The sequence below is a fragment of the Lates calcarifer genome, linkage group LG21 (genome assembly GCF_001640805.2).
Source record: "Lates calcarifer isolate ASB-BC8 linkage group LG21, TLL_Latcal_v3, whole genome shotgun sequence".
In the NCBI taxonomy this organism is placed as follows: domain Eukaryota; kingdom Metazoa; phylum Chordata; class Actinopteri; family Centropomidae; genus Lates; species Lates calcarifer.
The window spans coordinates 14,881,519-14,896,261 of record NC_066853.1 but is presented as its reverse complement, the minus strand read 5'-3'; the positions used below and the strand labels follow the sequence as shown (position 1 = coordinate 14,896,261).

Here is a 14,743-nt window from a genome sequence, read left to right as displayed (position 1 = left end):
GCTGCTGTAAATACTAATAAAAGAACTGGACCTGTATTAATCCGCAACCGGAAACAGTCCTCAACAAATGCAGTCATTAATTATTTACCCTTTAACAAAAAAAAAAAAAAAAAACTCTATACAGTATTTGTGACCTTTTTTAAAGATGTATGTCTTCATTGGAGCAGCATGGTGGAGCAGTGCTTACCACTGTTGCCTCATGGTAAGAAGGTTCTGGGTTCGAACCCTGGTTCACTGGGTGCTGTCAACTTTACATGTGGATTCTTTTGGGATTCTGGGGTGAGGTTGATTTGTGACTCTAAACTGCCTGTAACCCTGCAGCACACTGGCATATATGTCCAGGGTGTACCCAGCCTCTGCTGCCTCAGTCCTGCCCCACCCCGAGACCCTTGGGTGGTATAGTAACCAAACCAGGATAGTAGAGTCTGAGAGTATTAAAAGATAAACGTGAGTCTTTTTATGTTATTTACACTAGTTTATTAAGTACACCCAGCTAAAACAAACATAGTCTAATACAACAGCACCTTTATGAAAATTTTAATGTTCAGTTTGTGTTGAAACTATTTTACAGAGGTGCTGATTCAACTTCATAGTCATTTTGGAGGCTGCAGTTTGTGGTGCTGTTTAATTAAATTGCATATTGACAGTAAGAAAAATATCCTTTGAGGTTCCAGCACCGCTCTTTACGCATCTTTAACTTTATAGATCAGTTTAAAGGTCAAAGAACTTCTTCTGTAGAGAGAAGAAGAAGTTCTTTCTCCTGATACAAGTTGGACATATTCACTTCTTTTTTGTTGTTGTTGTTGACTGTAGTAAAATCAAAGGTTAAAACAGAATAAAACAGACTCAAGATTCCACTTTTACCTTCTGCAATGTTGAACACACCACCGCTCTAGCTGTATACACCACCGAATACCTTTACTCTAAGTGATGCCTTGTGCATCACAATTACCCACACACAGCCCTGCATCAGACTGTGAGTTGACTTTTATGCTCATGTGAATGTGGGTTGCAGCGGCAGCCGATGACAGCTTAATTCCCGGGCTGGGCCCCCCCCCTGCTGAGGCCCACCGTTTGTGCAAGCTGACAGACGGAGATCAGACCGAGGAGAGACGAGTGGGAACACTCTGACTATGCTCAGGTTTCTGGGCAATGTGAAAAGATTTGTCCAGGCCATTCAGATCTGACTGATTTTCCCATGTTCTGCACCGCAGCGGGTTTCTGTTGACGTGTTTGGATAAAGAGACCCTCTATCTTTTTCATCTGAGCACACACAACAGATACAAGTAAGGCCGACATTGTGTGTAGCTTAGGCCCTTGATGCCACCAAAACTGCACGCCAACAGTGTTGAACTTTTCTCTCGTCACAAACCAGGGGGAGAGGGGTTCCAAACAATTACTTTGGAAAAGGCAGGAAACAGGTAAACAGGTGCAGAAAAAATAGAGGTGAGGGTAGAGAGAGGGGAGTGGGATTAAATGAGCTGGAGAGAGGGGTGACCTCAGTTTAAAAGGGGTTGGGTAATAGCAGTTTTGGGCCAACATGAGCAACTGAGGTAAAAGGGGGCAGAGGGAGCAGGATAAGAAGGATTAGGGGACCTGGGGAAAGAAGGCTGTACTACTTTGATAGAGGTCAGAGCGTGCAGCAGTCAAGGAAACGGGCAAGGCAGGGGAGTATTGTTTTTGAACATCTACTTTTGAGATAAGTGCCTTTTTTTTCTAAAGACATACCTGAAGAATGTGGTTAATGCCATGTTGACCTTCTGAAGATGACAAGCAAACCTTTCTCAGGTGCTGAAATGACACGAATGTGGTTTATCTTCCTACTGATGAGTAACACCGCTTCAGTCTCCACACAATTTAACGGATACAACTGTGATGCCAACCACCACAGCAGGTTTCCTGGTGAGAATACCGCAGATAACTCTTTCATGCTCTCCATTTTTCATTCTGACTGCAAATATTGAACAAAAGTTAATGCTTCTGTCAGTAGTGGAAAGTGTTGGGGACAATTTGCTCTGATATTTTTTATTTTACCGTCGTTAGGCACTCTTACTCCTGTGAGTATTCTTGCTCTATATGGTTAATATATTAAATGATAAAAATGTACTTTTTCATTTTTAAGTGCATTTTGATCGCATTGCTTTACTTTTAATGTACTTCTACACTGTGGCATTGGTACTTTATATATAAGTAAAGATGCTGAGAACTTCAGAGGTTATGGCAAAATAATGTAGACTTGTCATGGAAAAGTACAAACCCTGTGTTATACTGTGAGGTGTTTCTAATATTTAGTCCACTCTCATTGTTACTGACAAAGTACTAGAAACACCTCTCAGTATTACACAATACATGAAAACAGAACCTCAAACTACAGCCTGTTTCTGTAAGAGGTGTACCTAACAAACTGCCAACTGAACATACAGTATATATATATATAATATGACTAAACTGCCACAGAGTTGAATTATATGGGTTGAAAACTACTCTCTTTGTAGTTTGGTTTTTGATGGATTCTGTTTGAATGTGTGTTGCCTCTTTGAACGCAGATTGTTGTTTTAGCCTGTTTGTAAAAAGTAGTTTGTCATATAACATTGGGAATGCTACCTTTCCATGGATTTGTTTTCTTACCATTTTAACCACCACAAACAGGTTTTTTCTTTTTAAAAACAAAAAAACACAACTACAAGTGAGATGTATGGATTTTTTTAAAGAATCAGCAATATGGTAGATAAATTGGGTAAATTGTTGTCTCTGACTAGCTTTTTCTGCTGTGAGCATACAGATGATTAATCATGTTATCACTTGAGATTTGCTGTTAAATGTTTGCTGTAAGTAGGAGTGAGTTGTTTGGATAATGTGTCTGTGCTGCTCACACTCAGTGAAGAACTGAAATTGATAAAAATAAATAAATAAATAAAAACAGGCCTTGGGATTTAATTCCCACCATCTAATCAGCCACTACTTGATCCCTGAAATGGCAGGTAAATACTGATGTGATGATAAATGAGCTTAGCCCCCCCACCCTCGTTCCTGCAGGTGAGCGGGACATCAGCGTGTACTGCGGGGTTCAGACCATCACTTTAAAGATCAACTTCTGCCCGGTGCTTTTCTCCGGCTACACTGACGCAGATTTGGCCCTGAACGGTCGCCATGGCGACGCCCAATGCCGTGGTTTCGTCAACAACAACACCTTCCCCACAGCGGTCCTGTTCAGCATCAGCCTCAGCACTCTGGAGGCCTGCGGTAACAGCCTTGTGGTAAAGGATGCAAACACAAGAACACGGTGTTAATATGATCAATAGGCAGCTTCATAATGGTGTTTATTGACTTGGCAGGAAGCAAAGTGACTTGCTAAGACGTTTCTCTCTGTAGGTCAGCACAGCCTATGGGGCCAATGCCTATGGGAACATGTCTCTGGTACAAATTGGGAACATCTCGGGCTATATCGACACCCCTGACCCACCGGCTATAATCAGCTACCTGCCCGGTTTGTTGTATAAATTCAGCTGCAGCTACCCGCTGGAGTACCTGGTCAATAACTCACAGCTGGCATCGTAAGTTGTTGCCAAAAAAAATCCCTCAGCTTCCAAAAGAAAGCTTGACCTTTCAGGAGTCACTCAGGGGATTTGATATTAGGATTTATTTATTTAATTAAGAGCCTTGTATATCGTGTTCCTAAACTGTGGTGACAGTAAACCGCCTAGTTTAGAAGTCTGACTGGGTTTGTGTCATATGATGTTCTGAGAAACATTAATTGGGATATGCATGTTTTCTAATTCACATCTAAACTGCTGTCTTCCAGTCATGAAAATAAATACATATACTATACAGTTACTTTGTGATTAATCACATTATAACCACTGCTTTCAATATATATATATGAATATATACTGCTTTACAAGTATAGCAAATATCCAAGAGATGACAAACAGCATTTAAAATATGTGTTGAACTCTTCACAGCTCGTCTGCTGCTGTATCTGTCAAGGACAGCAATGGTACATTTGTGAGCACGTTGAGCATGATCCTGTATAATGTGAGTTCACAGCTGTGGTCAACTCATTATATACAATAATTTCAGTTGCAATTTCTAAACTTTGATGCTATTAATTACGAGGTTCGCAGGGATATTTGATGTAAATTGAGTTCATGACCTCCTGAATCATCATTTATCCTTATAAGTCTGGTGATATTTCACATTTTTCTTATTGTCAACAACTCCCTCAAAAAATGAATGAAAATTGAGTTCATGATCTTTGGATCATGTTTGTGTTTCCTTTTAATGAATCATCTGACTTTTTGACCAGATTTATAAGTCTGGTAATGTTTCATATTTTTCTTATTGTCAACAAAACAAACAAAAAAAAAACAAAAAAAAAAAGAAAGAAAAAGTGATGAAGTAAATTTTCCTTTATCATATACATGGGCACTGCAGTTTATATACATACTCTGTCCTGCTGCCATAAAAACTCGGTAGAGCACCAAGTGTGGATTAATCCATCACTGAAATTGGCTTTGACAAATGCAATATTTACTTCTGTTTGAGTAATGATTACCAAAACCCACAGTGCCTGGCTGTAATAGGATGGTCTTCTGCCTTTTTTAAAAAAAAAATATGAAAGTACATATTTGTGACCTGTTTTTAAATATTTGTACCTTTAGCATAAATAAATGGAGTTGCCACATGAGGAGTGCCACAGACAAGGCAGAGAAGAATATCACCAGCCTTATACTTTAAATGTTCATTATGTCAGGACCATGCCCCTTTGAAATTCTCAATTTCATGTTTCGAGTGAAGAAGTAAACTTTTCATTCTCTTGTTCTCTACAGGATTCAACATACAATCAACCTCTCTCTATTCCAATGGCTGGGCTGGCTCTGAAAACCAGAGTATTTGCAGCAGTTAAAGCCACAAACTTAGACAAACGGTACCAGATTGCATCCAATTCTGATTTTCTCTTTCATGTGTCATAAATCTTTACAGAAACATCACTCACGTAGCAAGATATTTTGGTCAATCACAACATCCTTCCGAGCATCATTTTTACAGAATTAGTCCTTTTTTTCATGCTTTTCATTCATTATGCTATTATGTGATTATTCTACTTGAAGGCGCCAGCCTGCAACAGAGAAAGCCTGATTTGTATTTTCCCATGTGCAGTCAGATCTCTATCCTTCTTCCCATCTCACAGTTTTGTGCCTCTGCAGGTGGAACATCTTGATGGACTACTGTTACACAACTCCCTCAGGGAATCCTAATGATGAACTCCGCTATGACCTTTTCTTTGGGTAATCTTGCTATTTTTCCTCTCAGGATGATGACTTGATAAACCACAAAAGAGAGTCATTACCTATTCAGGCTCTCCAAAAAGCTTATCCTCATGAAGGCAATTTTTTCCCTCCCAGTGAGTGCTTAAGGATACATCTAGACATCAAATCTGCACAGTGCATATGTTCACATGTGTGTATGTGTATGTGTGTATCTGTGTCTCTTTTGACACAGCTGCTATAAAGACCCTCAGACGACGGTTTTTGAGAATGGGAAGAGCCAGATGGGGCGTTTTTCCTTCGAGGTTTTCCGTTTTGTTAAACACAGGCACCAGAAGATGTCCACTGTGTTTTTGCACTGCGTCACCAAGCTGTGCCGGGCCGATGACTGCATCATGCTCATGCCAGTGAGTGTGAAAAAAAAATCACAGATCTCACTTTGTGACTCACTGTGTGTCCCCTGACCTCAAACAAGGGCTGAAATCTGATGATGTGATTGGCAGATTTGTGGCCGGCGGCGCAGGCGGGATGGAGAGGAGAGCCTTGATTCCCCACCGGCGGCATCTGGGAACACTGTCATTACTGCTGGACCAATCATCACCAGGAGTGGTATGATGAATAAGATGACTCATAAAAGAATAGTCTGACATTTTGGGAGATATGATTACTCACTTTCTTACACACTTTCTAAGAAGATTGATGCTATGTAATTGCTGCATTTAAATCTTTGTATGGATTAAACAAATGAGCTGTAATATATCAATAAGCAAGATTTACAGGTGCTGGTAACCAGATTTCATTTCCTTTGGACTGAGCCATGCTAGCTGTTCCCACATATTTTGAGAATTTATGCTAAGCTAAGATAACCGACTGCTTGCTGTAGCATCATATTCAACAGACAAATATGAGAGTGACATCAATCTTCTCATCTAAGTCTAAGCAAGAAAGCAAATTAACATATCGTCAGAAAATGTCAAACTGTTCCTTTAAATTTAGAAAGCTCATTAATCCCACAGAGCCACTGAAGATTTAATTTTAAAATGACTCTGATAAATACTTTCAAAATTATTTTTCAGATGAAACTCCTGTCAACAACTCCCAGCTTGGTAAGCTCCATCATGCTATGTTACGAAACATACAAAGGTTTTGAATATTGTCTGTGACTAAAGATAGCAGATACCTATGGAAATGGATGATTTAAGGCAAGTAACATAAAGGTTCCACTTCTCTTTCTGAAGGGAAAAAAAAGAAAGGAGGTCACGTTAAACCCCTGTCAAAGAACGTGCATGTTTTAAGCTTCTGCTTTTGTTCATCTTTCCACCCACCAGCATCCAGAGACTCTTCCCCGGCGATGAACCCGGTGACCACTGCTCTGATCTCAGGCGTGGTCGTCCTGGGTGGGGTCAGCATGGGCTTCTTCCTGCTGTCGCTTCACCTCCTGCAGAAGTCCCGCCTCCCACCGACCACGGTCTCAGGTGTTTGGAACCCCAGCTTTAAGTGATCTGTCATCTGTATATAATGACATCTTTGGGTGATACTTCCTAATACAGCCCCTGCTTTATGGCGTCAGTTTGTTATATGGATCAGGTACTTATAAAATACTTATCGGTTTCTACTGGTACTTAGTACAGTGGGGGGAAACATCAGAGTAAAAATAAAGTATGTGAGCTGCAGTACAATGTGTAGCTGTTCTCTCTTTATTCTTTTATTCCCTTTGTTCTGTTTTCTTTATTCAGTTTTGCTTCCTACCCTGTAGGTACCCAGCATTCACAAAAACACTATATTACTTATTTCTCCATTCCTCTAAAATGCCCAGCTGTTATTCCCTGTACCCCACAGTCTTGCTTTCTTCCTCCATATCTACATTTAAATAGCAGTGGGGACTAGTCAGTATTATATTGGTGCCTGATTCATACAGTGAATAAATAAATCATGGACTGTATTATAAAGTCTCATCCATCTTTGTATTGACAGTATGGTGGGTACACAGATACATGTGTCTCTATTGTATGGCTGCTCCAGTGTGCACGTGTGTTTCCCCCTACACACACATTATTAAATTTGTATTGTATTGTTTTAGATCTTGTGTATTTATTGCCTTCGATACCTCATCATGTTTTGTCATGTTTAGTCATGTACTGTTTAGTGAAAAGCCTTAAAAGCAACCATGTGTTTTATATTTTAACAAATGTTACATTATTTTTTACAAATTTCTTTTCTTGCAAAGTGAGTTTATGAAAAAAGAAAAATTAGAGTGAAATCAAAATGTACTATTTTTTTCTTTGCTTTTTGTGTTACTGTCAAAATGTATAGCATTTATAGCAGTATAACCCTGTACAATATTAAAGTCAACCAACAAGCGTTATGCCATGTTTTGACATCATGAAAGCTGATTTACTGTTGTATGCTTCAGTTTGGTTTCAAGTTTTCACAAGAGTGGTATTAATCCTCTCATCTGACTCCAGGCAAGAAAGCAAAATGTCTAACTTTCCTTTTAAACAGAAATAAGGGAGAAAAAAACCAGTCTCAACCCCGGGTCCACTTGTTCAGGAGCTTCAAAGATTCATAAGAAAAAAAAAAAAAAAACTCTTTGTGCGTTTGCAAGCTACCGAACAGGCCAACAAGTAGTCCTTGAGTTGGGACTGTTTTGTCATCTGCAGTTTCCAAGGTCAAGAATGAAGAAGTGAACTCACATATTAAAGACAATAACAGATATCAGTTTTTGTTCAGCATGTTATCACTGAACTTTTTCGATGAATTTAAAGATCAATTCTCCTGGCTCTTCAGCTAAATAAACCATTGAAAAACTATGTGTATCATCTGAACGATGCATATTCTCAAAGCTTCACTCAGTGAAAATTATTTGAATGTACAACCTGACTTTGACAAATCTTTTCAATATCAGTGAACACAATCCTACCTTCTCCTAATGGCTTTCTGTCTAATGATACATTTGTATTGTGGGCAATAAGTAATTCTTTTAATAGGTTTCATGGCATTTCCTCCATGATTTATCTGACTATGATCTGCAAAGTTTATTTATTCTTCTATAATATTGGCACATATCTGAGAGTTTTCAAAATGTCATGGCCTCGTGGGTGTCCAATCTCTAGGAAAATGAACAAAATACCAGGCACTGCCAGAGCTCATTTGATGACTGCCAGAATTAATCTTTCAATTTTTTGCCGTATTGATTTTCTTTTCCGATGACCTATATAAATGTCTGTTGGTGGCAGCTGTGTCTCACGTGTCTGGCTCTGCGGCTGTTTTTGTGACCCGCATGGCTCTGCTGCATTCACTGCTCTTTATCACCCTAATCCCTCATTACTACAGCCGTTTTGTGATGTGTTCAGCGTCCACAATGACCACAGATAACTGAAATCGAGAGGAATAAATGTTATCATCTCCCCCTCTCAGTTTACTTTCACTGATAATTGATTAAACTCTCATCCCGAGATGGAAATGAGGCCAGGTTTTGGCTTTGAATATTGAAGTCAAGTTCAGGTGACACCAAAACAAAACTTATAAGATGAACATACATGGCTAGAGGGGGTGGGTGTGTGTGTTTGTGTGTGTGTGTGTGTGGCCAATAGGACAGAAAGATGCATTTAAGTGCACGTCATGGCTATAATAACGTGTCCTGCATTTGGCTTTGTGGTTTCATGTGCTTAACAAAAGACGTTTGACGCCCATCCTTCAACTTGACCCCAATCAGAGCTCTCTCTTCCCAGGTGGCTCACCTGACAAGATCGGATTTCAAACTGTCCTTCAATCATTTTCTCCCAGTTTTAAATGATTTCTAAATTTCAAGTGATGCTTCAAATATATGGGCATTTCTACTTTGATTCTGAAGCCCGAACACAAACGTTTTAACATTAACTTTGTGCCAGCTACACAAGGCTTAAGCATGATAGATATAAATCACACTGTCATTTTGACTGATGTACTTGTTGATAATGACATATTGTGAAATTTCACGAATCAAAAGCATCATATAAAAGATCTTTTGTGCCAATTTGTCAAATTAAGGGTCATCCAGGATACATTAAACCACCAAATACCTCAGATGACAACAAGTCCTCTTTCTTCTATTGTGCGTGAGGTCCCAGGTGAATAGAAAACATACATACCCTTACTTTATTAAGTTTCATATTAGTAGGAAAATGGGGCTGCATTTCTCACACAAAGTCACAAAGCCTTATGGTTATTGTTTAAGCATGTAACTTTGAAGGGGACTGTGTTGGGTTTCATCATTTGCCTCCAGGAGAGGACCACGGTACCTCAGCCACAAAAAGTGAATTGTTCATGCAAACTGAGGCAGTCCCACCAAAGTGCCATTGACCCTGTTTCCATCCAATCCTAAAACAGTGTTTTGACCACACGACAGTCATGTTCACCATATATAAAACAGCCCACTACTCTCTTATCCTAAACCAGCAAAGAGACTGAGGAGGTAAGATCCTGGCTGAGATAACGACAGCGCTTCCTTGACTGACAGCTCTGGATTGAGAATCTAATTTTTGATCTTTTTCTTTTAAAAAATCTGAATCATTTCATTGGACTTACAGATGTTTTCTTCTGCATTGTGCTGGATTTTTTCTTTAAGGGATTTTCTGTGTTTGACATCTCTTGTGTTTGCCTCAGCTTTTTCACAGAGGGCAAGAGCGGGGAGATGGCTTTACTCAGCTTCCTTATCCTGACCTCCGTGTGTATTGTGGGCCGAGAGGCCCTCAGCATATCTGACTGCGGAGTATACGCCAGACGACCTGGTAAGATGACCATGACCTTCACTCTCACATTTTTGGTTGTGGACTGAAGGGGTTGTATTGATTTCAGTTCGGATGTAGACCTTTCAGAAGGCCATACTGATGTTAGTTTTAGGTCTTTTATTTAATTAGCACACTTTAAAGAATACTATATCCATTTCTATGATGTGTGTTTACAGTAGAAATGTGGATGTTTAAGCAGGCATTACAAATGATATATTTCTTATTTTATTTACTGTGGTGGTGGAGTTCTGGTGCGACTTTTCTTTAAATTTCATTTTTGTCATTTTTGATTGTATTTCTTGCTTTTCTGTGATATGTGTCTGTGTATGCACCGTATTTTTCTAAAAATGTTTCACACACTACCTCTATCTGACTAAATTGCATGTTAAAAAGTCTTTTATGTCTTTCAATGATAATGCCATCTTATCACCATCAGAATACACTGATATCGCTGTTGTGTGTGGCACATCTGCCATTAACCTGGCTATTCAAATCTGCCCGGCTATCTACACCGGATACAACGAGAGCTTACTGATCCTAAACCGCATCCGTGACAATGTGGACTGTCAGGGGACACTGGACACCTCGGTGGTACCTCCCGTGGTGAGATTCAGCTTCCCCATCAGAGAAGGAAACGCTTGTGGGAGTAATTTCTTGGTAAGTATTGCATCAATGGACTTTAAGAATTTAAGAAACTGAAAGGGTGTCTGAGTACTCTGTTTTTGGCCAGGCAAGAGGAGGTGGAGAAGAGAGCATCAAGGGTAGAAATAATGGGGTTTCAGCCAGCCATACATGAGATGAGTCAGTCTGCTCCTGACTTAATGTAACACAGATAGATGCAATCCCACCAGCCTCCTTTCTGAGGAGAATGAGCAAGTTGAGAGAGTTGTTCCACTTTCTTGATGTGATTTCATCACTGCTTCCAGCTGTGCTGAGAGACATCGGCCACCATTTATTTTTTACCATTCCTTAAATAATCATGTTTCTTTTAAATAATTCCTTAGACCACAAGTGCACCAGGGACGGGAATATTCTCAGACTTCTCCAACATCCAGTCAGTCAACGTCAGCGGGGTGGTGCGATCTTTCGATCCCACCATCGGGACGATCACCTACAACGCAGAACTCAAGTATTACTACTCATGTGCCTATCCACTGGAGTATCTCATTAACAACACCCAGGTGGATGTGTAAGTGCACACTTATAATATGCGGGTTAAAAACATACATTAACACTTCTAACGTTTCACTTGCAAGCCAAATGTGATCTCATCTCTTTTCTCCTCACAGGTCATCTTCCTCCATTGCTTTGAAGGACAACAATGGGAGCTTCATCAGCACTCTCAGCATGAGCTTGTTCCAGGTGCTACCTTACACCTTTCTCACATTACTATACATACCCTCATTTCCGCCCAGAACCAACGTAAACTGTAACTCTAGAAGATTAATCTTATGTAACATCATGTGTAATTTCTGATTTTAATTGTTATCCTGCTCTTCCTTCGCCAGGATATAAATTACACCACGCCCCTTGTTATCCCGCCTCTGGGTATCGAACTGAGAAAGGACATCTATGTGCAGGTGGTTGCATCCAACCTGACATCACAGTAAGAACCATTAACAGCTTTTGTCTTTGTCTGCCTCAGACCCGGACCTGTATTTATCAAACTTTGAAGTTTAAACTAAGTACATTTACTTAAGCAGTGTACTTAAGTATCTAAGTACAAATCTGAGACACTTTAATTGAGTAATTCCATTGTATGCTACTTTATACAACTAATCTTCCACATTTCAGGGGACATTTAAAATATTGTACTTTTTAACATCAGACATTATATTATTATAATTACATATGTAGATTTTACATAAAAAGCATATTATTGGTTTATAAAGTTGAAAACCTTTTGTGATGTTTTCAATGTCTATGACTTTCTGATAGCGACCCACTGTAGACTAGAAGAAGTAGTGCTGCTCAGAGGCTGTATTATAACCTCCTGTATTGTAATGCAACAGTGGCTGAAGCTATTAGCAAGCTCCTGCTCCTGGGAAGAGAAAACTTACAAACAGCCCCTTTAAGTCTGAGATTAACTAACTAAAAATAAGAGATTTTTACTTTTATCTTTCACTAAAGTCTAAAATTTCACTTTTAGCAGTTTGATGAATACAGGTCTTGGGTGTTAGTAAAGCATGGAAGGCATATAAAATTAGATAATTAAAAAGATGTTTTCCATCTCCTGGTCTCTAAACACTTGACTGGGTCTTGATAGATTGTAAATTTGAGGATTCCACCTGTGACCTGGAGTCTCTGACTCGGTGCTGGGGACCTCATTCTTTCTCCACAGGTACTTTGTTCTTCTGGATCGCTGCTACGCCTCAGTGTCTCCGCAGCCCACCAACTCCACCTTCTTTAATCTGTTTGTCTCGTAAGTCACAAAAACACCCTAAAACACTTTGCGGAGAAAGGAAAGAAAAAGAGTGTGCTGCCTACTTTTTGTAACTTGTGAGTTTTTTCCAGTGAGTTCTGTGTCTCGGTCCAGCAGTCCAGCTTTAAATACAAACCTTCACACATACCTGCATGTTTTCCTCTGTCCCATGCAATAACTAAAAAACAGCTACCTGTAAACCAAAAGGGAGCCCTGGTTTTAAATTCGTCTCCCCGCCTTTCGATCATTAATACACTGCTTGTATGTATCCGTGTGATGTGCAAATGGGGCACTTGTGAGGTTCGCCTTTTATTGAAAGGTGCTCCATAGATCAGCTGACCACCATGCTGGAGAATGGGGATAGCCAAAAGGCCCGCTTCTACTTCCCAGCATTCCGCTTCATCGAGCAGCAAAATGAGACCATCTCCACCTACTATCTGCACTGCATTACCCGGCTCTGTGAACGCAGTACCTGCAGTGCCTTCAAGGTAGGAGCAGTACATTTTGAGCAGAGATCCTTCAAATTCTCAGCCAAGTATCCTCCTCAACTCATGTCTCTTCATTTGGTCTGATCCACAGCAGTGCAACAGGAGGAAGAGGAACATCGAGACCACGGTCGTCAAGGAGAGCATCACTGAGCCGTCTGTGCTCACAGTGGCTATAAGGGCCAAGGCAGAGAACCGTATGTCCCCTGTCTGTCCTTTGTTTTGTGCAAATGAGTTGTTTAAGGAGTCAGACAAAGATCTGCACACCCTAATGATAGCTCCTGTAGATTTAATAAAGCAATGTTTATGCAAGCCTTATACAGATAGACACAAACATCACTCAGGCGGTTGTGATCTGCACAAGTTTGACATTTTGAAAAATGTCCTTATTTTGCTTTCTTGCTGAGAGTTAGATGAAGAGATTGATGCAACTCTCATGTCTGTCTGCTAAATAGGAAGCTAAAGATAGCATCCAGTCAGCTTGGCATAGCATAAAGACTGGTGATGACGAACGGGGGGGAAACAGCTCTGTCCAAAAACCTATTTCCAAGCGCTTTTAAAGCTCTCTCATTAACACATTCATATCTTGTTTGTTTAATCCATACTGTACCCCCCATTTAACGTTTATAACCAGAACATAAACATTTAATGAATAGTTGTAAGCAGATATCAGTGTTAACTCATGCATTTGCCAACAACTATAACCCCTCCTGTGAAGTACCCATAAGTGGAGACTGATTAGAAACAAATGGCGAATAACAACACTTTAGACACTGAATATAAAATACAAATAAATGATATAGCCAAGCTAGTTGTTTCCTCTTCTCCCCTGTAGCTACATATTTAACACACAGATATGACAGTAGAAACTATAGGAAAATAGTCTGACACATGCTTTTCATCTGTTGTAGCTTTGCACATGGCTCCTCACAAGTCTCTGACTTTTCTCTTCTGTTTTAATTCTGTTTCCCACGATAATTAATTTATTTTTCCAGTGTTTTGTCAAATATGATATTTTGGAAATAATGCTCCTCATAATGAAACACTGACTCCTTCTGTTTCTCTTGCAGCCATTCTCTCCAAAGAAGAGGGTAAGTATGTTATTTATTGACTTGACTGCCATGAGAGCAACCTTTTACATTTTCTACTAATTAGATTCCTCCAGAAATGAAAAACATTTCTTATCTGCAGCAAGTCATAACATCTTCTGTTTTGTCTGCTGGAATAAAGCATCCCATAATGGTGTTGCTCTCATTTGTGCACAGCGCTGTCTGGTGGCCAGTCTGATGGCAAAGGCGCGTCTGTTGGCCTGGGGATTGCTGTGGCCGTCCTTGTTGTCGTAGGGGTGGGAGCCATTTTGATGGCGGCATCTTTTTATCGAAAACTGAAGCATCTAAGCTAGCAGCAGCCCATGAAGTTGATGATCAGAGGTCAGCACAGGCTAAATGACATAAAGAGTTGACGGGGTGACATTCACATACTGGTGGAGGTGCATAATGTATGTATGTAGGACTCTGCTGTACTGAATCAAACTATTGATCGGAGCACTTAATGTCTCTTTCCAATCCTTCATGGACTGTTACAAGTTATGGAAGGTGAAGTCTGAATAATGCACCCATTGTGATGATGTAAAGAGGAAAGAAAGAAAGAAAGAAAGAAAGAAAGAAAGAAAGAAAGAAAAAAGAAAGAAAGAAAGAAAAAGAATTTCAGTTGTCTTAAAGGAATAGTTTCACATTTTGGGAAGTATATTTATTGGCTTTCTCCAGGAAGTTAGGACAAATAATCTTGTACATAAGTCCA

General features: G+C 39.8%; 2 protein-coding genes across 2 annotated transcripts; both read left to right on the top strand.

The window, feature by feature from the left end:
- Positions 1-1,766: 1,766 nt before the first annotated feature.
- On the top strand, positions 1,767-6,930 carry zpld1b (zona pellucida-like domain containing 1b). Its single transcript, XM_018700411.1, has 10 exons — positions 1,767-1,902; positions 3,037-3,257; positions 3,373-3,554; positions 3,963-4,035; positions 4,830-4,927; positions 5,208-5,288; positions 5,503-5,674; positions 5,771-5,876; positions 6,344-6,373; positions 6,596-6,930. The coding sequence occupies exons 1-10, from the start codon at positions 1,767-1,769 to the stop codon at positions 6,766-6,768; spliced, it is 1,272 nt and encodes a 423-aa protein (XP_018555927.1). The 3' UTR covers positions 6,769-6,930.
- A 3,009-nt stretch (positions 6,931-9,939) lies between these two features.
- si:ch211-229d2.5 (zona pellucida-like domain-containing protein 1) lies at positions 9,940-14,345 on the top strand. The gene is made up of 10 exons (XM_018700376.2): positions 9,940-10,036; positions 10,473-10,693; positions 11,041-11,225; positions 11,326-11,398; positions 11,545-11,642; positions 12,378-12,458; positions 12,778-12,946; positions 13,038-13,140; positions 14,014-14,034; positions 14,209-14,345. The coding sequence occupies exons 1-10, from the start codon at positions 9,940-9,942 to the stop codon at positions 14,343-14,345; spliced, it is 1,185 nt and encodes a 394-aa protein (XP_018555892.1).
- Positions 14,346-14,743: the final 398 nt, after the last annotated feature.

Bases quoted from the DNA above. Each gene is read 5' to 3' on its own strand.
- si:ch211-229d2.5 (XM_018700376.2), top strand. From the start codon at position 9,940: ATGGCTTTACTCAGCTTCCTTATCCTGACCTCCGTGTGTATTGTGGGC. The intron at 10,037-10,472 runs GTAAGATGACCA...TATCACCATCAG, and splicing joins AGTATACGCCAGACGACCTG to AATACACTGATATCGCTGTT. The intron at 11,643-12,377 runs GTAAGAACCATT...CTTTCTCCACAG, and splicing joins GCATCCAACCTGACATCACA to GTACTTTGTTCTTCTGGATC.
- zpld1b (XM_018700411.1), top strand. From the start codon at position 1,767: ATGACAAGCAAACCTTTCTCAGGTGCTGAAATGACACGAATGTGGTTT. The intron at 5,675-5,770 runs GTGAGTGTGAAA...TGTGATTGGCAG, and splicing joins ACTGCATCATGCTCATGCCA to ATTTGTGGCCGGCGGCGCAG. The intron at 5,877-6,343 runs GTATGATGAATA...ATTATTTTTCAG, and splicing joins ACCAATCATCACCAGGAGTG to ATGAAACTCCTGTCAACAAC.